The sequence below is a fragment of the Schistocerca piceifrons genome, chromosome 11, assembly GCF_021461385.2.
Source record: "Schistocerca piceifrons isolate TAMUIC-IGC-003096 chromosome 11, iqSchPice1.1, whole genome shotgun sequence".
Lineage (NCBI taxonomy): Eukaryota > Metazoa > Arthropoda > Insecta > Orthoptera > Acrididae > Schistocerca > Schistocerca piceifrons.
The window spans coordinates 168790531-168816160 of record NC_060148.1 but is presented as its reverse complement, the minus strand read 5'-3'; the positions used below and the strand labels follow the sequence as shown (position 1 = coordinate 168816160).

Below are 25630 nucleotides of genomic sequence, written 5' to 3'. Positions count from 1 at the left end.
AATATTTTTTGAGTTTTAAACAAGAAATACAGATTCAATGGTGGAGTCCACAAGACTGATTTGAGCACCACAAAGTGAAACTGCTGTTTTTACCCCCCCCCCCCCCCCCCTCTCGCGCGCGCACACACACACACACACACACACACACACACACACACACACACACTGCTTTTTGGGAGGTGTTAAAGACTGAAGAACAGAACATCTTAGGTAAATAATAGAAATGTATTTATTTATACAGTCAATAATAAATTTTTCATCACACACAGCATTCCTCGCTATCAGGTACTTTTGCGAGTTCGTTGTACGACCCACGGCTGACAGACAATACAAAGTAGAACGGGAAAGTCCTCCTACACTGCTACACTGCACGCCGGCCTCACTCGGACTGGAAGCGCAGGGCGCGCAGCCGCTTCCGCTCCGCCGCCGTCATATCAGCCGCCTTCGCCTTGGCCGTCGTAGCGGCTGCACTGCTCGCGGGCTCCGCCGTCACCGTGCCGAAGCGCTCCTGCCTCTTCCGCATCTTCTCCTCCAGCTCGGCCTGCGGTGAGATGTGCCCACGAATTACTTCTGGTAATGCGGGGACTAATAAGAAATTGATTTGTAAAAAATCTGATCACATTAAAAAGTAGCGAGTTGCAACAGGTCCACTCGCTGCAACACCACTCCGAACATGAACACTATTTTCCCATTCTTTTCTCATTTCTTTCCCAAATTTAATAGATATTGCCTGTTTAAAAATGTGAAGCACCCCAGAGGACTCTGTCAGGTGTCGACATAACTTTGTATACGTACACATTATCTGCAGGTATGTAAATAATTAGAATTGCAATTATCTGCGACATGCAAACCACGTGGCAGATTTTAAACGGGGCTTCAGTGCGCCTTTCCTTTTGGCTAGCTGGTCAATCTGTGGAACTCCAACTGTCGGGCATTCGGCCAATGTCAGCACGAACGGAAGTACACTCGTAGACAAAGTTCCGGCAGACCACGTCCAACTGCCACGTATAAGGATTGATGTATTGTGCACCAAGGATGCTGTAACCTCTTCACACCTGCACCCGACACGTGACAACAGGTAACGAACTACTCGTGACATTCTGTGGCACCTCGCACCAACGACTGGAGACTAGCAGCAGCAGTACTAGGGATCTGCCATCTGACACGTAGGCTGCCGCTATCGCCACAACCCGAACGGATGCGTTTGGAGTGGTGCCGTGACTGGGAAGCACGGACTGCCGACGGATGGTGTCATGCCGTATTCGGCGACGCACTGCGATTCTGCACAACCCCGAATTATGAATTACTGTTGTCACGGCATACAATGGTGACTGGGGAAAGGTCCTATTCTTTCAATATTTTGGAGAGACGTGACGGTGTTACTCTCGGTGTCGAGGTGTGGGGCACCTTCGGGTACTGGTGACCGAGGGATCTCCGATCGCAAGTAGTACGTCACGGACGTCCCGTGACGGCAGGTGTCACCCCTCCTGCGACAGTGTCCCCGAGCCACTTTTCACAGAATGACACTCGTTCACACACGGCACGTGTCTCTACGAACTGTCTGTGCAACGTCAACGTACTGCAGAGGCCGGCGAGATCCCGAGATATGTCCGTGAGAGAAAAAGTGTGGAACCGAATAGGATGTCGACTTTGTCCCAGTGGAAGTGCTCGGGATACCACTGACCAGTTATGACAGTTGCAGTTGTAGGCCAGCAGTTTTATGACGTCATTCCCAAATGAATCAGAAAATGCATCCGGGCCAGAGGGGAAGCAAATATTGTGCCGAAAAGTAGATTCACTTTACGAAGTTCTTTGTAAATTGGACTATTTTGCAATCACTGAAATAACACTCTCGAGCTGTGAAATTTTATTTTATCCCCATTCCCCCTGCCCCCACCCCCGTGTGTTTCATTCTTTCGTCAGACGACGTATATACACACAAACAACCTGTACATCAAACTGCCGAGTTCTTTTTCAAGCCGTAATTTTTCTCAAGCGTATTATTCAGTGTATAATTTACATAATGGTGCTGATGATAACAGCTTTGTGTATAAAAATTATCTCTAAATAAATATTTGAAATTTACCAGTCACATAATCTGTGCAATGAAAAATTCAATCCCACTTATAAGCCTCTGTTTTAGGAATGACATAACTTTGACAGCTATAATTTCCTTCACTTAAAAGAAAACCTAGTCTTTCCTGAAACCCATGTAATTATGACAACACCTTTATTTGGAATAGGATGCTGTGAAGCAGAACTGGTGGTGGTGGGAATTATCCAGACGGTTTGTGTCGTGGAGCAGCCACTGAGACTGATCGTGTCGTGTTCACCTGCACGTTGTAACACTGGGTGGTCAGCGCCGTCACACCGACTTAAAAAGCCTGCAATGGGGTAGGATAAGCCTGTGACAGGAAAGGGGCAGGAGGTGCCAGGGCAGGGGACTGGGCAGGTCTCACACCTTGGTCTCTCACAGGGATACGACCTGCTGCAAACCCTGCACACCCTTTTACGTCGGTGCGGCTACTGACTAGCTATCCACCAGGACGAACAGGCCACTGCCGAACTGTGTCGAGAACAATATTGACGACCCGGTGGCATGACGAGCAGCTGAGCAGAAGATACTGAATTTCAATGGCCGGTTCGCAACCCGAGACATCTGGATCCTCTCCTCCATCAGTTTCTCTGGACTACGCAGATGGGAGTTATCCTTAAAGCACGTCATCTGTTCCCGTAATCGTCCTGCCCTCAATCTCAGGTAACCCACTGTCCCCACACCCTCCACCTGACAGTTTCTCCTTCCTCCGACCTGTCACCCCCTTCCAATTCACGTCCGCACGTCGTGTTCCACGTGTGCCGCTTCCCACAGGCCCCTACGACTGTACCTGCCACTCCTCCCTCCCGCATTCCTAGCCGGCAAACTGTCCTCCCTCCGAGCTGCTACCCACCCCATCTGACATTACAACAACTACATCCTGCCCACCTGCCGCAAAACTGCACTGCTACTGTCAGTTTAGCTGGCACCATGTAGGGGCAAAGGCGTGTGTGTGTGTGTGTGTGTGTGTGTGTGTGTGTGTGTGTGTGTACTCGTCAAAGAATAACTCTGAAAGCTGGCAAGTTTTCTTTTTTGTGTGGGCTATCAACAAGTTAATGCATCTGCTTTTTAGTCAGTCGTCTCCTTTAACATAAAGTATTTACTTTTCACAAGAACTTTCCTACTGCTTTTCATAATATTATCATTATTCCATCCTGGATTTTCCACAGTTCAGGGTGTATACATGGACAAGGAAAAAAAAATTCCAGATTTCCCAGTTGAAAATACACTTCTCCGGGTGGAAATACACTTTATCCGTGTTAAGTGACAGTATACTTTTCCTCGGCACTATAAAACTTATCAATTCTTACCATGTTTCTGGTTTTATACACCGATGTAGAATCTCCCGGCACTGAAACTCAGTGAAAAAACACGTTTTGGAAAGATCTTTGATAGCAGCAACACGTACGCTGCATTTTTCGTGTTTCGAAGATATAAATTCGAATTCCACCGAACACCGCATGTTATTTTCCGAAGCATTGAAATCGAGCACAGGACACGTCACGTAATGTAGTCAGCCAACAGCAAGATCACTCTTAAGCACCGCAATCACACAAATAAGAAAAGTTAATGGTTTAAATTTATATACATAGGGTTGCTATCAAAAAAACAAAACTATCACATATAATATTGGTCTCGCAGATTAATAAGCTGCAAGAGAAGCTAAGCTTCCACGTATAATGATGACCTGTTTGCGCGTGTTACATGTCTGATCTTCTGGGCTCGAAATTCATCTAGATGGTCCTCAAAGAGTTGATTTTTAAATGAGAGTCAAACGCTCTGTGATTTAAAAAATTCATCGTACATTCTCGCACATAGTTCATCTTGTGTAAAAGGAAATTTACTCTGAAAGTAATGCTTTTCAAACCACCATTCGCAATATTTTCCCGTGGCCTGTTAGAAATTGGTTCGTTTCAGCAGTTGCCAGAGAGTGCCAGATAACAGGTGTCACTGCGCCTGCGCAGCTACGATGACGCAGGAAGCCTGCATGTTCGTACGTGTAAAACATTAAAAGAACTTGCATTATGTCATAAAAGAAACAAGACATCAGAGGATACTTCAAGAGCATCAGAATTTCGTGGACCATACTAAAATGCATAAATCGGATTAAAGTTTGTCCAGATTCGGAAGTAAATTTTCTTGAGTACCAGTACTGTATTATCTCATGTTTGGTCCTTTATTATGGTATAACGCCATACGAGCTAGAAGATGGAAAACATACACTTGAAATGCAGTGAACAGTTGAAACTAGCCAACAGTGTGAAACTGAACACTTAATTTCAACTAAATTGACTGGCTGAGCGCAGAAGATTAACAAAAGCCAAATCTCTTTAGCAAACCAACAAAAATAACTTCATTGTTCTGAAAGACGATTAATGCTTGACTGTCAGAGAGGTAGAAATAAAACCTGAAACTAATAATATATTTTAGCCTTGTGTAATTAATCAAATGTATTTTAATTCACTTGGTAGCTCCCGGCCACAGAAATCCGTTTTGTTTTCATTTAATGTGAGAGCAATAAATGAAGAGGAAACAGCAAAATCACTAAACGTAAACACAGGTCACGTGGGACTACCCACCTCCCCACTACAACTCAGATTGCTCTGTGTATGAGCCCCGGATCTATGAAATTTCTGAACTGGGGCAATATTAGATAGTGGCGCCCAGCCACACATCTGTAGCCAGAAGTGGGAGAAGGTACTACTCATTAAGCGACTCAAATGCGCATGGGCAAGAGCCCGCCCACAACTGCTCAAATGAATCTAATGTAAACAGCTGTTATGTCACGCTCATTGGAGGCAATTCATTGTTAGGAAGCATTGCATACTCTTCCTAAAGCCTTTTGACACACTTTGCTGTTGGCAGACACTTGTATGAGCACTGTGTTTTATTGTTGCATATTGCACATTTCCTTTGGGACTTAAGGTTGTTTTTTTCCCTCGTTCATGTTTTGTTGCTGCAGTATTATTCTGAAGAAGCGGGATAGAGTAATATCCATTGTTAGAGTATTGCTTCTTACCAGTCAAAATCACAAAAATTTAAATGATAACTAAAACCATGAAAAATTCACAGAATTCTAAAAAATACCTAGGTTTTCCCCAGTTTTCTCCCGGATGAAAAAATTCCCGGGTTTTTCCTGGATCTCCCGGTTGTCCTAGGCCGTATACACCCTGACAGTTACAAAGGCTCAGTCTTTTTCCAACTAGAATTTGTTATCTTTTATCTTAATGTTATCTTTGACATTTTGAATGGAGAGATTTGTGATCCTTTGATTTAAAACACGTGCAGATAAAACTCGTGTCAAGATCACAAATTTTCTTTGTCGGTTACCGGTTTTGGCTCACTGATGAGCCACCTTCCGAGGTAAAATACAGAAAATTGTACATAAAAAGTCAATATTAGGCATACACTCAATATTTGAATTTCCTTTATGCAATACATTCCAATCTAAAATGTTGTTCGTATTCTTTGAACTAACTTGCGCCAGTTAAACACGAGACTCATATACGCATAATGAGAAAAAATATTGAAATGTGATACAATAAAAACATGCAAAATATATGACAAGTAATATGAAATACTTTGCCTGAAATGAAAAATTGTAGCTCGTTATGTAAATTGACAACGTTAAGCACTAATCAAATAGTTACGGTGCCCGTATTGCCAGAAACATGTACAAATGTTCGACAGCAATTATAGCTGCCAATTCGTTGGTCCAAACCACTCACTTCCAGTCACCCACTGTCCGATGGCGTCGTTATTTACACCGTCTCGAGTGGCACTCAGCTCTGAGCTGCTCATGCACAGTGCCTCACTCTTTTTGACTCCCTGCACAAAGTCACTGTGCTACTGGTCTGCTAGTAGCACTCAGAAACTCACAAGAGATTCCTTCTGCAGGTTTTGTTCAATTTTCTACAACCTTTCTCCGTAATGCTCACTGTTCCTTCATATCTCCACTTCAGAATCACACCACCGAGAGTCTACTCGGGCAGCTATAGCAGTGTTGAAATGCCACTGCCGAATCTGTTACTCAGGTAACATCCAGCGACTAGTCCGTGTTCGAAGTCACCGAGCTCCCCCGACTGATCCGTTCTTCTATTACTGACAATACAACACTCCTTGCCTCCTCATATACTGAGGGGTCTGTCTCTCGTGGCATCTAGTGGTCAATTCCGTATTACACAGGAGTGTCCTTATACTTTTGATAAGGTAGTGTACACGTGTTTTAGCTTTACGGTGTTTCATAATCATGACAAGCTACCAACTACAACCCTGTTAATACAGACACTGCGGTGACAGACTCGGTAGTGCGTAACTGCAGCTGTCATTTACCTGAAGGCTGATCATAACAGTACACAGACTTATCTACTGGGCACATTCCTACGAGAGGTTCTCAGCTCTCTGTCTACTGACTAACTTACCACCCTATTACAGCGAGGGCATCGAAGGGGATACAGAACCGCAGTGCGAGCCGACACTTTCCACATTGGAACATCATTAACAGAAATGAATTAAGAAATAACTGAAATAATTAATTAAACATAGAAAATCCTAGGGGCAACTGGGGACTGAACTTTCTAAACTCTCGATGTTTGATTAGCTACAATATGGCACGAGAAAAGCTGCACACCACAAACACCCAACATTTGTGGCTCCCCTTTGTGGAGCAGGAAGCCACGTGTCAGTGGAATGCGGACAAAGAAACTAGTAATCAGGAAAACAAAGTGAAGATATTCTTGCTCTAAAAATTATTTTAACCTTTATATGACTGATAACCCCAGTACCTTTGTCAGAGCACTCGAGACTGTAGTTCCGAATCGCTCAGCCCGCTTCTTCAACACGTCAGAACTTGGAGCCTGAAACAAGGGGGGAAGAAATTGATTACTTACATACGTACATGGACGACAAAGATATAAATAGTAAAAGAATGAAACATCAATGAACTATAGCCTGGATACACGAATGGTGCATTAACAAAAGCTACTGATGGTTCGAAAATGAGAACTGATGAAGAGATCTAGGAAAATATACAGAAATATCAAAAATAATGGCAAAGAAAAGGCCAATCTTTGGCGTAGCTTCCTAAACAATGAGGACAGTCTAATGAACAAATACACCTCTGTTTGTGAAAAACGGTGCCAATAATAGAAGAGATTGTAGAAACACGAGAAGAGACAGAAATAATGTGAAATAAACAGAAATAAACAAAAGAATTTTTTAAGAAAAATGTATTGAGTTTAGAAGGCTTTTGTAGCAGAAACAAATAAGAAATGAAAAACAGCATGGACAGAACAGATATAACAAGGGAGAAGAGGGAATACTGGAAATATAGGAAACAACAAAGAAGAGAGAGGAAATGAAGCTGTTACTTGAAACTAGTTGGTCAAAACAAATAATAAAATAAAAACAAAAGATATGCAGAGTGAGTGAGTGAGTGTGTGTGTGTGTGTGTGTGTGTGTGTGTGTGTGTGTGTGTGTCGAGAAGAATGGTCAATATTCAGGGGCAGGAATGGCATCTGAAGCAAAAAAGTCAAAAAACATGGACTCTAGAATGCATTCCTCCAGAGCTATGAGCATTTCTTCATCTTTGATACTGTGAAACAAATCTCTTCTACACCAGGCTCTTTGCTTTCCATATTTTGGGATGAGATAGTATGGACCAAAACAAGAAAAACTGTCTAGTAAACAAAATACATACCTTACAAACTATGGACACTTGTTCAGTATGTGTTTCACACTTGCAAAGATGGCAAAGTGCTCATCGCTCGTAAGATATTTACAGTCCACGTTTACCAAGACTGCTCTGACGTGAATGATCACTCCTGTCATATCCCTGAACAATGACTATTCCTTCCGGGACACGCAGTATATACAAAATGGTAGTCTTTGCACAGAAAGAAACTGATTGGTTCTTTGCAACATTCTTTAAGAGTGGTACGGAGCTAATGTATGCAGTTTCAGTTGTAATTGTTTGTTTTATTTTAGTGTGCAAAACCAACTAGGGCCACATGTGCCTGTGCCAAACTGTAGAACATGCAGACAAAGAGAGGAGTTAAAAATGACTACATGTCAATCCTTATCAACGGAAGAGAAGACAGCTAGAAACAGGGACCTGGGGAAAGGTCTACAAAATATGTCATAGAACAATGGAGGTCCAGAGCTAAAAATTAAATGGCTTTCACCATATTTCTAAAGCGGATAAAAAGTAAAATGTGATCGATAGCCCACGTGTCGTTCGCTAAAACGACCAATAACTCAGATGGCAAACACAAATGAGAACGTAAGTGGTTGAAAAAGGGCATTCTGTCAGGAACTGGCAGACAGTCAATAGTTGAGTGCAATGTGCACGAAGTGGTGGGGCAGCACCACTTAACAAATGGTGACGGCTAAAAAGACAGTGCCCAATACGTAACCTAGTGAAACAGATCTCCTCGTGGCGAGACGGCCGAGAGGAGGTCGTCCGAGCCGCTGGGAGAGGCTTGATAACCGGAGCTGTTCCCGTGAAGGGAGGACTGGTGGCGATGCCAAAGTGACGAGATGGTCAACTGCAGAACGATGCGCTCAAAATCCACACTGTGCAGTGGTTAATAAATTGCGAGACTCGAGCCACTGTACCAGCTGGGCAGGAAACATGTTCCATCACCTTGCAAACACAGCTGGTGAGAGAAGTGGGGGGGGTGGGGGGTGGTTTAGCTAGAAGGAGGTGTTTGTCCGTAACGGGCTTAGGTACGGGTATGATGGTGGCTTCACGCCAGTGTCTGGGAAACGTGCCCAGATGTGCTTGTACATATGAAGAGAGTACTTGCCCGCAAGAGACAGGTGCTGCAACATCTGAATTTGAATATCATCTGGCCCTGGGGCAGAAGATGGGGATGAAATGAGAGCACACTCTAGCTCCATCATAGGAAAGGCAGCATTGTAGTACTCACGATTCTGAGAAGAGAAAGGTATCGTGCGAGCCTCCTCTGCTCGTTTCCCAAGGAGGAAGGCAGGGTGATAGTGGGAGGAGCTCGAAACGTCCACAAAATGGCGCCCGAGGTGTCGGAGACAGCAACAGGGTCCACGACGACATTGTCTGCTACTGTCAGGCCGGAAATTGGGGAATGGCTCTCAGTCCAAGAGGGTCGTCGGAGGCCGGCCCACACGATGGAAGAGGGAGTGGAACTGTTAACACAACTAGTGAATGACATCTAGCTAGCTTTTCTGCTATCCCAAGGAACACGACTACACTGCACGCAACTGTTTATAACGAATGCAGTCTGCGAATGCAGTCTGCCACCGTAGGATGACGGTTAAAAATGTCGAGAGCACATTGGCACGCGCAAATTGTGTCGCATCACGCCTCAGTTCACCGAGGGACCGGAATACGGGGTGGTAAAGAGGAACTGCGAGTAATGGAACATTCCGCGGTAGTAAGGATAATGTCTGTAAGATGTTCTACCTGATCGTCACGACTGGGGAAATGACGTTCGTCGAAGGTCGCCACGGAAAGTAAAGCCTCCAGTAACCCTTAGTAAGCTTCCATTTGGATGTGCACGTAGGTGGGGTAGGAGTCGGCACACGGGAAATGGTCACTCGCGTATGTGTCGGAGAGAACGGACCACTCGAGGCGATGGGAAAGCTGGGCAGAGCAGAAGGATAGATCTAAATGGGAATAGGTGTGTGTGGAGTCTGAAAGGAATCTGGGTGCTCCCGCGTTAAGGCACAAGATGTGAAGCTGATTGAGAAGGTCAGCCAAGAGGGCACCTCTCGAACAGGTTCAGCAAAAACCCCAAAGGGGATGGTGCGCATTTAAGTCCCCGAGCAGCAGAAAGGGCTTAGGTAGGTGCCCAATAAGCCGGAGGAAGTCGGTCCTGGTGACTTCGAATGATGGAGGGATGTAAAATGTACAAAGAGAAAAGTTCAAATAAGGAAGGAAAAGGCAAACTGCAACAGCTGAAGGCAGGTACTCAGGGAGACGGGTTGACTACGATCATTATCCAGTACGAGCAATACGACACCCCCACGAGACGGAATGGTGTCCTCGGGAGGGAAGGTCTAAACAGACAGGGAGGAAATGCGAGAGCTAAAAGCGGTCACGACGACACAATTTTGTTTCCGGAAGGCAGAGGCTACGTGGACGCTGCAATTCTGAGACCAGCTGTAAATTATCTTTTTCGGATCGAAGATGGCGAACGTTCCACTGGAGGAGAGTCGTGACGAGGAAAAAATGAAGGGATGTCACCCTCGCGGTTGCCGAGTGCCAGCCTTCCGAGACTCACTGCTAAAGGGCACAGAGGCAGCGGGATACTGTCCACGAGGTCTGCAGAAGCGTCGGCATTCACCTTCCGTCGTCCTGTGGAGTCCAGGGCAGAAAAATGGTTGGCGGTGCACACCGGTGGCACGGACGTCAGTCAGGTGAGGCTATCACGTGGCGACACTGTCGGAGAGGATCTTCGGGTCAGCAAAGGAGAAGATCGTTTGCCTCTGTTTGGCTTTTCGGAGCCTTTCTGGTTGGCAGAGGAAGACCAGATGCCGGTCGGCTGGAGGGATGTAGGAAGTCTTCAGTAGAGCATTGCTTCTGTCCTTCGAGCCATGCCAGTTGCGTAGCAGGTGACTTCGCCACGTGTGGCGAAAGTTTGGTGGCTCGTTGCACAGCTGGAGTAGGAGACAGAGAAGCTACCAAGACGCTGGGCAATTTCACAATTGTGGTGCTAAAGTTGAGGTCGCACGATTGTGTGGCCACGTTCTGTGCGGAGCGAGATGTACCGAAAACAGTAGTGTAGGCGCCAGACTGTAGAACGCGGGGTTTCCGACTAGCCGACAACTTGCGAGCGACTGGTCGGGCACTTTTTCCTTCACCCCGATGTCCCGGACAACCACCCACTTATCGAGATACGCGGGACAGTCGCCGGAGGAGGCAACGTGGTCACCGTTGCAGTTGATGCGGCAAGGAGGAGGAGGAGGAGGGGGATAACCGCCCTCGTGAGCACCCCTACCCTACCACAGGTTACACATTTGGCAAGATGTCGGCACGACACTCGAAAGTAGTTGTAATGATGGCACCGGTAGCAGCACATCGGGTTCGGAAAATACGGTCCGACTATGATAACTTCATAACCTGCTTTAATCTTTGACGGAAGAACCACTCAATCAAAAGTGAGAAAGAGAGTGTGTGTGGACGCTAAGGAGGCATCTACCTTTTCCGTCACCCGAGGGACTGCAATGACACCCTGATTAAAGAGGTACGTTTGGATATCTGCCTCGGTCAGGCCATCGAGCAGCCCAGTGTTCGACGGGCCTCGAAATGAACAGGATAGCCCTGAAGGAGCGAAGCTGGTTGAGAATCAGGAGGAGTCCCTAAAAGCAAAGTGCCACTGCGTAAATGACAGCAGGATTGCACAGAGCCAGTAATTGCATCAACACCATTCTAAATAATAAACGGATTTACCGTAGTGAAGGACTCTGTCTTCGGTACACAAATCCACGAGGAAGCACGGTGCAGCACTTTCAATCTTTAGCCTCATTCCGTTTACGTTTTGTAGATGTCGGTTGTGAAGGCGACCGACCGACTCACTGCGAGAAAGTCACTCACGATTGCCAGCGTCTCCGACGGCGCGCTCCTTCCAAATGGGGGCGCACCTGCCTCGGGGTGCACCTGCCTCAGATGATTGTTCACACCGCCCGAACACCTGACAGAGGGACCAATCGGCAATTTGGGAAGACAGCAGCTTCCTGGGCCCAGCCTGTACCAGGGGGTACATGTGAACCCTACCTGTCGACCCAGGGCTGGAAATTACGCATTACCCAGTCACCCGTTATGCGTCAGATGCGTGGGCTGGCCTTCAGGAGCGCACAGGGGGAAGAAGAAAAAGAGGAACCACAAATACCGAAGCAGAGGAACGATAGGAGAAGGTGAATGAAGAAAGAAAAAAGGCACAGAAAACAGTGGAGAGTATTCTGATATTGACTACCAAAAATACAGAATATGTTGCCAAAAACAGCACAGACATGTTTCCCAAGGGAGGGGAAAAAGAACAGCAAGAGGATAGGCAAGCAGTATGAAAGAGGAAAGATGCTGCAAAGGCTGCGGCCCTGTGGTAGCCGAACACAGACCCACCTAACAGCGGCGAGCCCCTGAGGGAGGGGTTACATGATCAGATGATTTGCACAAAAATAATGAGAAAAGGTGTCAGTAACCTAAATTACAAAACAAAGTAATTTCTATAAACAACTATATGTACTTGACATAAGACAATTGAAAATCCAGAATGGAATGTAACAATATAATGTACAGGATAGTTGCTACTCAACATATAGCGGAGATGCCGAGTCGCAGAAATGCACAACAAAAAGACTGTTAGAAAATCAGCTTCCAGCCAATGAGGCCTTTGTCAAAATTAGACAACACACACACAGACAGACAGAATGTGGTCGTGTGTGTGTGTGTGTGTGTGTGTGTGTGTGTGTGTGTGTTGTCTAATTTTGACAAAGGCCTCATTGGCTGGAAACTGACTTTCTAACATTCTTTTTATTGTGCATTTCTGCGACTCGGCATCTCCGCTATATGGTGAGTAGCAAATATCCTTTTCATTATATTGTTGAATACGTTACATACTTACTTGTTAATTGGAGAGGCTCGGAGAAGCGCTTACAGTGCAAATACATCTGTGCTTCAATTGATAGAACTTTCAGCTACAGTTCACAGTGTAACAATATAAAGGTGGCAACTCTTAAATAAAAAAATTAAGATTGAAAATGTCCACAATGTGAAAGCCATCTCCGAGTGAAAACTGCTAAAGAAGTTGTTTAACTACTGGGGTGCATAAATTAGACATGCAGTGCAGTTACTACCCTGCTTCTGACCCACATTTATCTTATCTAGACAAATTTTAATATTTTTTTTTTTACTAGTTTTCACTTTCTCAAGGCTTTCACATTCAGTTTTACGTTGTGAACACTTTTTCTCTTATACTGGCGATTTGTCAGCTTTACACTGTTTGTGCTAAACTGTTAGCAATAAGCTCCAACAATCAGAGCACAGACAAATTTACAATATAAGTGCCCCTCTGTGCCTCATCAGTTAAGCAGTCAATATGTAAGGTATTCAATTATATACAATCGTGTATAGCAGTAAAGTCTGTTTTGAAATGTAGTTTCCTGGTATTGTCCACCTATTGTTATTTTTAAATAGATCGTCCGACAGCTACCGGTACACTTTATAAAGTGAGTTTCTACATCTGACAACTCACATAGTAACATCTCACAATTTCACCTACCGTCTCAGGAGTGATACCGAAGCGCTCTGCTCGTTTCTTCAAAACGTCCGAGTCCGGTGTCTGAAACAAAAGCAAAATATTGTGATAGTTACCTGTGTCTAATTGTCAGTCCTCGAGACAGGATACATTCGAGAAGGGCTGACGGCTGAGCAGAAGAAACGCTATAACCTCAGTACTACCGACACTGTAACAGACCTAGACTCCAGTGTAATCTCTCCCTCCACCTTCCATCTGTTCATCTCTCTTTCTTTTTAGTCCCTTCTTCTGTCTCAGCTCCCCTCTCGATGTACGGGCCACTCGAAACTTACTGGCAGATTAATACTCTGCATTCTGGACCGGAGCTCAAACCCTGAACCTCACCCCTTGCAGGCCAGCTATCCACACGCGACTGCCGTGACTGTGGGCCGCGAGTCGTGCCCGTTCGGCTCAGTGGGCGAGAGCACTGCCCGGGTTCGAGTCACAGTCCGGTACGCAGTTTTAATGTGCGAGGAAGTTTCAAAACGGCACACCTTACACTGCACAGTAAAAATACTCACACTGAATGAAAAGACAGTGGAAAATATTAAAACAAAACTGAGTGGATCAAAATATGTGTGTGTGTTAAAAGATACGCACCGAAAGGGTAGGGGAGGGGGAAGGCGAGAATAGTATTTTTGACCTTCCGCATTTAGATAACGGTAAAGTAATTCATTTTAGTGCTAAAATTTACTCTTGTAGACACATGCCGCACATTCCAAGTCTACAGTCTACTGTAGCCCAGGTGGATTTTGTTGGCCAATCTGCGGTTGTTCCCTGGCTTCACAGACCTAAAGTGCCCATACCAATTTGTTAATCTCAACTTCACCTTCGTCACTGTGGCACTCTGTAAACGGTTATCATTTATACCCTGTGTATACAGTGCATCATTGTTTTTTTGAGGAAAAATTCTGTCAGTGTTTACGCACATTAAGAATCTTTTGTTTGCCATTTATTCAACTGCAATGCTCTTAATATTTTTAAAACACTGGGGATTTAGACTTTTTCAATTAACAAATAAGAATTCTGAATTATTCGGGAATAAAGGCAATGACTCACCAAAAGGGTGTGTGTCATTGGTAGGAACCGAAAGGAACAGAAATTTGCTAGCTTTCAGAATGAAATTGCTTTTTCAAGTTTGCAGGAAGAAAACACACAACACACACACACACACACACACACACACGCGCACACACACACCTGTCTGCCTACAATGTGATCAGCTGACTGGCAGCTCTTTCCTTGTACTGGGGTGATGTGGGGTACAGGGTGGGGTGGAGAGAGGCAGGAGGAAGGGAGGGGGCTGGGGGGTAGTGTGTAGTGGCTCATGAGAGAGACAGGAGCTGTCTGTGGGCTAGCTAGAGGTGCAGGTAGATGGAGAGCAGGGGACGCGATTTCACAGACGAGGGCATGAGATGGCGGCACACAAGTTGCTGACATGAATTGGGTGTGGGTACTGGGACAGGGGATGGCGTACACACACACACACACACACACACACACACACACACACTATTGGATGAGGGGACAGAAAGTTACCTTAGGTTTAGGCCAGGGAGCAAACGATGGGCTGTAAGGATAGTTCCCATTTGCATAGTTTAGGAAAGCTGCTGGTGGTGGTGGTGGTGGTGGTGGTGGTGGGGAGGATCCAGATGGCACGGGTTTCGAAGCAACTATTGAAATTTCGTGTGTGGTACCACTGAGTGTGTCTCGTTTTTGGAAACAGTCTGGCAGTGGCCATTCATTCTGACTGTCAGCTGGTCAGTTGTCATACCAATGTAAAACACTGTGCATTGGTTGCAGCAAAGCTGGTATATAACACGGCTGCTTTCGCATGTGGCTCGGCCTCTGATGAGGTAGGATAAACCTGTGATGGGACTGAAGTGGTGCTGGGTGGGTGGATTGGGCAGGTCTCGGATCTGGATCTTCCACAAGGGTACGATCCCTGTGGGAGGGGACTGGGGGTGGAAGTGGCATAGGGACGGACTAGGATGTCGTGGAGGTTAGGTGTGTGGGGGAACATCACTTTGGGAGGAGACAGAAGTATCTCGGGTGGGATGTCTCTCATTTCCGGGCCTTCAGCACACGGGGCAAGTGAGTTCTTGTCACCGCAGATGCATCTGCCACCCGCTGTACGGGAGGGATTTTTTGGTGTGGAAGGGGTGGCAGCTGTCAAAGTGCAGGTACTGTCGGTGATTGGTGGGTTCTGTGTGGAACGATGTGTCGACGGAGCCATCTGAGAGGAAGAGATTGACATCTAGGAAAGTGGCACGATGGATGGAGGACTGGGTGAGAAGGTTTTGAGATTGTGGAGGAATGAGGATAATCCGTCCTGGCCTCGGGTCCAGATTATTAAGATGTCATCAGTAAACCTGAACTGGACCAGGGGGTTTGTGGTTTTGGCAAGGCCAATCCACCCACCCAGCACCAGCTATTCCAGTCCTGTCACAGGTTTCTCCTACCCCGTCAGAGTCTGGGCCACCTTTGAAATCAGCCACATTATATACTAGCTCAGCTGCAACCACTGCACAGCGCTTTACATTGACATGACAACCAACCAGCTATCAATCAGAATGAAAGACCTTTGCCAAACCTGTCAAAAACAAGCTAGACCACTCAGTGGCGTAATATGCAGCAGAGCACAACATATTAGACTTCAATGGTTGCTTCACAATCTGTGCCATCTGGATCCTCCCCACTACCACCAGCTTTCCTGAGCTGCACAGATGGGAGCTATCCTTACAACACATCCTTTCCTCCCATAACCTCCATGGCCTAAACCTAAGGTAACTTGCTGTCCCCCCCCCCCTCCCCTCCCAATCCCTTAACTAATAGAGTGTGTGTGTGTGTGTGTGTGTGTGTGTGTGTGTGTGTGTGTGTGTGTGTGTGCGCGCGTGTGCGTGTCTGTTTTTTCTTCCTGCAAACTTGAAAAAAGGAATTTCATTTCGAAAGCTAGCAACAAATCTACACTTTTTTGTGTACTTATCAGTGAAGCAGTGCTTATGCCTTTCAGTGAGTGGTCTCCTTTATTCTAAATATTTCAAATGTTTCGTAACTCTCAACCAGAACGTTCTGCGCATTACAAATAAGAGTTCCTTCCAGATATTTACAAGCTGATATTACCAGTACTAAAATGGTGCCACTTCAGTTTTAGCTGCAAATGTTTTATTTTCCTATTGCAATTTCAGCATTTTTAAGCATACAATTTGATCTTGTGTCATAGAAATATGTTAAAAATAGTGTTCTTGTAGGGCTATATTACTCATGATGGTAATATAGCAATTGGCTGTTATTAATGACATGAATAGATTTGTTATTGACATGCAGTTTGAACTCAATGCATATCACAACAAGATAATACTGTAAATCTTCCTTTGGTTTTTTTCCTCTCTGAAAATGATTACACCTTAAATGACACTCTTTTGCTGGGTAAGCAGAGGTACAAGGACTATCCAGAAAGTAGACTGTGTTTTGGTGTCAAAAAATTATAGGATTGGGGGGGGGGGGGGGGTTTACAGGAAAAAAGGTTATTTTTTTCAATTCAAAGTAACACTTTAATACTACTTTTCTACATAGTCTCCACAGAAAAAATTGGGGACTTAACATAGTTGTGAACAAGCTTGGAAATTCCACTGTCATACCCTTCCACAGTTCTGTGTCATCATCAAAGCACTGTGCTGCGAGCCAGGTCTTTATCGTTGGAAACTGATGGTAGTCACTGGGTGCAAAATCCAGACTGTACCGAAGGTGGGGAAACATCTCCAACTTGAAAGCATCAAGTACTTCTCGAGTGCGATTTGCCGCGTACGGTCGAGCGTTATCACGAGAGAACAAAATTTTTGAGCTCAACTTTCTTCTACTTATTATGAATTGCTCTTCTCAAGTTCTCCAAAGTTTGACAGTACATCACAGAGTTTACAGTTGTCTCACGCTCAAGAAAACTGACAAGAAGCACAACTTTTTGATTCCAAGAAACAGTTGCCATAAACTTTCCCGCAGACAACATCAGCAAGCAATTTTTTGAGTAATTTGCGTGGCTCCCCTATGCAGACTGCAATCTGGTCTTGCAGTTCGTACATTTGTACCAAGTCTCATTTCCAGTTACGGTTCAATCAATAAATCAGTCATCTTTTTTGCAATAATCCAGAAATATTAACGATGCAGCTATATATAGTTTCTTGTTGTTTTCTGTCAAGATTTTTGGCACTCATCTTGCCTAGCTTCTGTGCAACAATCTGAAGCAACAAACACTGTGGAAAACTAAGTGATTGCTCTATCATCATCAAGAAACAGCGGTTTTCTCAAATCCTCTCATCAACTTTTGCAACCAGTTCACCAGTAGTAAAGCTGTTGTTATGGACCTTACATAACTGTATTTAGACAATGGCCATACAGTATATATTGACAACTGGTACAATTCCATGTTACTGTTTATAAGGATCACAGAAAGAGGCAAAAATGCCATATGGATAGTTAGATCCACACCACCAAATATGCCAGACCAGTTCCTAGAATCTAAACTAACAAGAGGAGAGACCCTCTGTTATCTTCACAAAAGGTCATGGCTCTGAAGTAAATGTCAATATGAGAGCAACAGGAGAAACTGACGGGAAAAACAAAACCCCAGCCCAGAAGCCCAAGCCATACAACAAGCCAATGAATGTAGTCGACAGATAAGACCTGCAACTGCAGTCTTTCCCTCTCGTCGGAAGACGTACCAAAGAATATAAGATTTTCTTTTTCCTAATGGCCATTGGGATTTTCAATTCATGTATGCTACTAAACAAAGTGACAGGGAAAAAATCTTGTTTCAATCAGTTTAGAATTCAGCAGGTTGAGAAAATAACTGAGCAGGTCACTCTACCAGACTACCCTTTATGTGGATGATCAGAGTCTGGAATTGCCCATTAGTCTGCTAGTAGCAAATTGGGCATATTTTGTTAGGTTTATCCCTCCTTCCCCCAAAATCCATCAAGAAGACACCCTCAAGAAATTGTGTAGTGTGCATAGCAAGGAAGAAGACAGGTGACACACGGTTATGAGTATGAGAAATGTCTCGTGGCATTGCACATGCCCGATTGTTTTCAGGTATAGCACACCTATACAACAGCTTCTAAAATAGTATTATCTTCACTCCTCATCACTTTAGTAAATAGTAAGGTACAACTTATAAAGAATTCCCATAAAAAAATTTTATAATTTTGAGAAAAGTGTGCATCACAGAATAGGCTGATTTTTGTAAATTTAAACGGTAAATACAGGATCAACTATGAAAGAAAATATCAGTAAGTCAATGGATCAAGCAAAGGGACTGGAGGTGAGTGTGACACATGGTTAATGACAATCAGTGAGGAAACCCAACAGCAACTGCCGCTGTCAGTAAATGCTGGCCTGTCTCGACTGCTTTCCGAGCAATTATTGCAATGTGGAAACTGTGTCTGTGGACATTCAGACTCGGGTACCTCATCAAAGACCACCGCGTGCAGTGGCAAGTAAAAATGCAAGGCTTTGGTGGGCCAAACGACACACAAACTGGACAGCAGCTGACTGTGGGTGCACTGTGTAGTGCGAGAAGTCGCCATTTATCCATTTTTCTAATTGTCCGAAGCACCGAGTGTACCACATTTAGTTAGGCTTTTAACGCGTAGAGTGTGGAGGACTTAAGTCAGGCCGTGGGTGGTTCTACGGTGTTTTGTGGGTGTTCTTCATACCGTGACAAGGATTTACACATTAAGGTAACCGTGAATGTCACTGCAACATTCTGTGTGATCAAGTGATGCCCTTTTCATTTTCATGCAACGCATACTGTGGGCACAGCTGCCTTCCAAGATGGCAACAGCCATGTTCACAGCACTGCTCACACACATTCCCCATTTGACGAACACTCAGGTATGCTGTCACACCTCTACTGGTTCGTCAGATGTTCATTCTGCAGAAAACATCTGGTAAAATTTGAAACGGCAGGTAAAAAGTAGCATTGGTGTCCTGTCATCCTTCAGGAAATTGGTTTTCACAGAAGCTATCAAAATATGTCTGATAAATTATTTAATTAATTGTGATGACGGTTTTAACTTTCACAAAACATGGAATCTGGCACTGACTATTCAGATAGTCTGCATCAGTCCAGTACTGTTTCCCATCCACCAGAATTTGTGACACAACATCCTTCTCATAGGGGTCACAGTAGCATACCCTTCTGCCACCTGTGTGGAATTACTTTCACTACCATCTTCCACCTACGTGTTTGCAATTGGCTCGCCATAACGGCATATAAGTTCGACAGGAGCACTTTATTGACAGTCTTAGTCATTCGCTCCGAAGACGGCTGGATGGTTTACAGCCAAACTATCAGCAGCCAGAAAGATTTGGTAACAGACGAATTCCAACACTTTTATGGATTTTCTCAGTTTTGTATCACTGGCTCTTCAGTCACTGTGTGTGCTAAATATACGTATATATCGACAAAAATTTGACAAAATCATCAGATATTAGTTCTCCCACACTTTATCTCTCCAATCACTCACCACCTCCCACTGTCTGGTCACAGAGGAGCAGTATCCTCGTGACTCAGGACCACCCAGGACTGGAGCAACTGCAACACACTCTCCGCCAACGTTTCAACAACGTCTCATCGTGGCCTGACATGAGGAATGTCCTACCCAATATTCTTCCCACCCCCTCCTACAATGGTATTCTGATGCTTACCAAACCTACTCAACATCCTCATTCGTCGCTTCTATGACCCCCTTGCCACACATCTGTAATCCCTGTAAGAGACTTAGATGGAAGACCAGTCCCATACACCCTCCTGCCACCACCTACTCTAGTCGAGTCACAAGTATAACCTGTCCCAAGAAACAGCTGGACCGCCCAGTTACTGAGCATGCTGCCCAACATAACATCCTTCATTTCAATGACTGCTCACAGCCTGGATCCTTCTTACCAACACCAGCTTTTCTCAACTGCACAAGTGGGAACTCTCCCTGCACTATAACCTGCATTTCTATAACCCCTTGGCCCCAGTCACTGTCCATCTCCTTCCCTGTTCCCACTCCAGCACTACACAGCCTTCTATTCCACCAATGCATCCACAGTCCTTTCACTTCTCTTCCTTACTCCATCCCGGCCCTTTTATCTAACCTCCCGACTGCACATAGCTGCCCTACCCTCTCCCCTACTCATCCGTATATGCTCCCATAAGCATCAGTTCATCGCCGGCCACCCCCTACCCTGCTACCCCCCCCTCCCTGACCTGGCGTGCTCCTTGCTCCCACTACACAGACTGCTTCTCCCATTATGAACAGTTGCTCATACTCTGACATCGGCAGCCAGAGATGGTGGTTTTTTTTGTGTGTGTGTGTGTGTGTGTGTGTGTGTGTGTGTGTGTGTGTGTCTACTATAGCAGAAGGCTTTTTGGCTGAAAGCTTTTTTTTTTCAGGGGGGGGGGGGGGGTGCCTGTCCGCAACTCAACATGTCCATTATATGGTGAGTAGCAATCTATTCATTTCATAATGTGTCAGAAATTAGTTGGTATGACGATCCGCCCCCTCCCAGCGGCTAGATCATTGATAAAAAATGAGCAGGATAGTAAACAATGCTCTGCCTCATATACATGCAGCTTAACTATCAAAAGACACAAAGAGTTGATGGTGATATCATCAGTGAAATTCAGATATTGTGCTTGCTGAAAGCAGCATTTGAGCAACAATCTAAAAATCAGCCTTCAAAATAACTGGTAGCTTAATATTAAATTTAAGGTTATATCGACTAAGAGCTTTCGCAGTGAGCATAAAGGACATACCTTTGGAGCAATTCCAAACCTGAGTGCCCGTATCTCCTTCTTTGCTTCGTCAGACACAACTCCAAATTTCTGTTTCCTGATCTCCATCCGCTGTGAAAACATCACAGTGTCATAGTTAGTTACGCATGTCTGGTAAGCACACAAACATGAAAAACTAAATAAGAATTAAAAATTTTGGTAATTACTAACACTCAATTATGCCTACTACACTTCAAGTTAAGTGTGAATTCACGCAATTCACTTGAATGCCGAAAATTCATCTACTAATTCTATCAACAAACTGTGGCATTTAATTTTCCCTCCTGAAATTGTTGCTCAAGGTAAGATTGTGCTCTTAGTCCTCTTCTCTTTAATGTAACATGGCTCTTGTCACAGACACGATGCTTCATTTAGAGACACGCAGTGAGCTCTGTATGGAACCAAACTATGTGGCCGTTTACATCTTACAAGAGAGTGCCGAGTTGCCAGCCCTACCCCGCTTCCGCTCACTGCACAGAATTCGAGGTAAGTTTGTACTGCTCCATCCGAGATAATGTGCTGCGCCCTCCGTACCGAGAAATTCTCAATCTGGTCACAGATTTTGTTCCACGGTCCGTACAATCGTATCACCTTAATAGACAGACAGGGATACTGAAGAGCTGATGGAGTCAATAAATAAATGACAACAAAATCTGTAGGGATCTCTCTTCAGGATGAATGCAACCCAACTATTGGATAACAAACCTAAAGTACCTGATTAATGGTTCATGTGAGTAAGAAAGGACAACAGAGGTGTTGGACTGACGCACATAGACATTTCTAACTGATCGAAGTACAGTGACTGACTGACAACTTTAACAGCTTATATGATGTGCAAAAGCAGAATACCAACTGGACGGATGAGAGAAGACGAGGAAAGAATGCAACATTTTCTGGCTGTGATAAAGGATTCCAGAAATGCCTTACATTACTCGACACTGTCTAATGGACCTCAACAAGAGGGGATGGGGGCGTAGTACTTTTGGTAATAAACGCTGATGTGTTTCCAGGTCAATGCTTTTCAGAAGAAATACTGTGTTTGCCTGATTGCCTACACATCACTTCACTGAAGTTCTTCTGCACCCCTTGCCGGATTAGGACAGTGATCAGAGCGAATATAGCATACCACTACAAACTAGGTGCCATCGTCAGCACGAACCTCCCATTCCACAGTGAACTGTGTATGCGGTTTGCAGAAGAACTTCTGTTTGGACAGTAGGACACACATACTGATAGAACTGAAGACAGTGGAAGGATCTCAAGCCAGCTGTGCAACTACATTCGTGACTTCTTGTCTTTAAGATCACAGTTTGTAGTAATTTACGATAGGTCACTGAGCAAAAAAGAAGTGATATCAGGGATTCCGCAAGAAACATTATGTTCTCTCTGTTGTTGTTAATCTATATGAATGAATTAGGAGACAATCTGAGCACCTCTTTCGGATTGATTGCAGTTGATGCTGTCATTTACTGCTAGCAAAGTCATCAGTAAATCAAATCACAAAATGATTTAGATAAGACATCTGCACGCTGCAAAAAGTAGCAATTGACCCTGGACAACAAAAAGTGCAAGGTCCTCCACATGCGTACTAAAAATAATTTCAGTTGCATGACAAATCACACAAATCGAATGACTCTCCATATGCCTACATACCTAGGGATTACAATTACAAACAACTTCAACTGGAACTATTGTTGTGACAGTGCCACGACATTTAACAGTGCCGCCACGACAGTACGCGCAAACGGCGATAGAGGTGCTCCGCAACTCGGCTGAGCGCGGGAGCGCCACCTAGCTACGAACGGCGCCGGCCACATGTCATGGCACGGCAGTCGAATGACCGATACGGAATTGGTAGCATGTAACCAGCTATTGTTTCTATGTTTGTATATCCACGCAATTTATTAGTGATTAAAGGTTATAACACTTTTTGGCGACAAGGATGGGATATTTTTGTTCCTGCGTTGTGAATTTGTGTGTTCGTGTCGGGGCAGACATGGAACAGCTTATGCAAGCGCTCATTGAACTGCAAACACAGCTGACAGCTGCTATTCAGGCATTGTCGACGTCGCTTACTCATCGTCTGTCTTCCTCTTCTCCGCCTCCGTTCCCTCCTTACGACGAGGCCGCAGAAGACTGGGAGGATTATGAGAAGCGTTTGCGGCAACACTTCTTGGCTTTCGGCGTTGTCGACGCTCCTATGTGTAAGTCGTTATTTCTATCTTGGATTTCCCCACGGATCTATCAGTTGCTATCTCAGTTAGCCCCGCTGCGGGAACCTGCCTCTCTGTCCTTCCAAGAAATGTGTGACTTATTGTCTAACTATTACCGAAAAAACACCCACGTCGTTGCCGCCCGCGTGGCGTTCTACCGGTGTCATAAACAGCCCCATCAATCTTACCGGGCTTGGGCGGCGGAACTACACGGTCTGAGTAGGAAATGTCAGTTTGTCACGGACACTCATCATGAGTCTTATGCTGATTCAATGGTTAGGGATGCTATTCTACGGCTTGCTCCTGATAAAGAAGTTCAGCAACGTGCCCTACAACTGCCAAACCCGTCGTCGTCGGAAGTTCTAAGCATCGCTCAATCCTTTGAAGTGTCTCACCCTGCTGGCGCGCAAATAGACGCGTGGTGTGATGTAGGCGCTGTACAGTCAACTTTTGACACGGTCAATTTGCCTGTTTCACAGGAGAACGAAGATGTGGCGGCGGTTCACTCGCGTAAACAACGTCGCGTTGGGCCGCAACGCTCGCAGCGAAAACAGCAACCACAGAGGCAGGTTCGTTCCGCACTTCCTTCTTGTCCACGCTGTTTCGTACAGCATGACAGGGCCGCGTGTCCAAAACGTTGGGCCACGTGTAATTCATGTAGGAAAAAAGGCCACATTGCTTCTGTGTGTCAGCCCCTAAAGTTCCTGTCGACGAGGACGAGGCATCGGACATGGATGTTAAGTGTGTGCTTTCTCAAACAAATAAGTTGTTTGTTCCTGTTCTGCATAAAAACATTCGCATGCAAGTGGACACTGGCTCTGCAGTAACTCTCATTAATTCTCGCACGTATTTGGAGTTGGGCTCCCCTCCCTTGTCTCCAGTTACGCGAAATCTGAGAACTTATAATAAACAGAAAATTCCTATCGTTGGCCAGTTTGATGCTTCCACTGCCTACAAGTCTGTTGTTAGGCCCCTCACGTTTTATGTGGTGGATCATGCGGGCACTGAAAACCTGTTCAGTTATGATGCTTTCCAGTTGTTCGGGTTCTCCATTGATGATGATGTGCACCTCATATCTGAGGATATTCCGTATCAACAGCTGGATGGATTGTGTTCTGAATTCTCGTCCGTGTTCTCTGCTGGTCTGGGTCGTGCCAAGGATTTTGAAGCCCACATTACTCTTAAACCTACAGCTCGCCCTAAGTTTTTCCGGGCACACCCTATTCCGGTGGCGTTGCGTGCACCTGTCAAGACTGAGATAGACAGGTTAACAGCTTCGGGGATTCTCCTTCCTGTTACCTCCAGCGAATGGGCATCGCCAATCGAGGTGCTTTCTAAACCAAACGGGAGTCTGCGATTGTGTGGTGATTTTAAAGCCAGCGTCAACGCTCAGAGCCTCATTGACACTTCTCCTCTTCCCCGTCCTGAGGAGTTATTTACCAGGCTCACTGGGGGCCAATTCTTTTCCAAACTTGACTTATCGGAGGCGAACCATCAGTTGCCGTTGGATGCTTCTTCCAAGGAATTTCTCGTCATCAACACTCCTTGTGGGTCGTATCAGTACCAGCGGTTACCATTTGGCGTCGCTAGCGCGCCGGCCATTTTTCAGCGGTTTTTGGAACAGCTCACGGCTGCCGTTCCCGGCTGCATAAACTACCTGGATGACATTGTTGTCACGGGTATCTCCACTGAGGAGCACCTTCGCAATTTGCGTTCACTGTTTCGGGTTTTGCATTTGGCTGGGTTGAGGTGCAATCTGGACAAGTCACAGTTCTTCCAACCCTCCATTGTGTATCTTGGTTTCCATTTGTCCCGTGAGGGTATACGTCCTCTATGTCAGCACGTTGTGGCCCTTAACACTCTACCCCGGCTGTATACGGTCAAAGAACTTCAGGCGTTTCCAGGCAAGATTGCTTATTATCACAAATTCATTCCATCCGCGGTGGTGGTAGCTCATCCTCTGCATCAGCTGTTACGCAAAAACGTCCCTTTCTGTTGGTCCGACGAGTGTGAGCAGGCTTTTGTCTGCCTGAAGGCTCATTTGCAGTCGGCGCCTTGTCTTGTCACATTCCGTCTGGGTCAGCATTTGGTTCTGGCGACTGACGCGTCACAGTATGGCCTAGGGGCTGTTCTCGCACATCGGTATGAGGATGGGTTGGAGCGACCCATCGCCTATGCTTCCAAGACCCTCAACGATGCGCAACGGCGTTACTCTCAAATCCAAAAGGAG

The 25630-nt window shown here is 45.3% G+C and overlaps 1 protein-coding gene across 2 annotated transcripts in view; it reads right to left on the bottom strand.

Moving 5' to 3' along the window:
- Positions 1–206: 206 nt before the first annotated feature.
- LOC124720133 (uncharacterized protein C31H12.03c) overlaps positions 207–25630 on the bottom strand; it is a 103502-nt gene continuing 78078 nt past the window's right edge. For both annotated transcript variants that reach the window (XM_047245431.1, XM_047245432.1), the window contains exons 6-9: positions 21170–21259; positions 13354–13413; positions 6880–6951; positions 207–541 (exon numbers count right to left, since the gene is read on the bottom strand). In XM_047245431.1, the coding sequence (XP_047101387.1) occupies positions 380–541; positions 6880–6951; positions 13354–13413; positions 21170–21259 (384 nt within the window). In that variant the 3' untranslated portion in view covers positions 207–379. The remainder of the gene's footprint in view (positions 542–6879; positions 6952–13353; positions 13414–21169; positions 21260–25630) is intronic.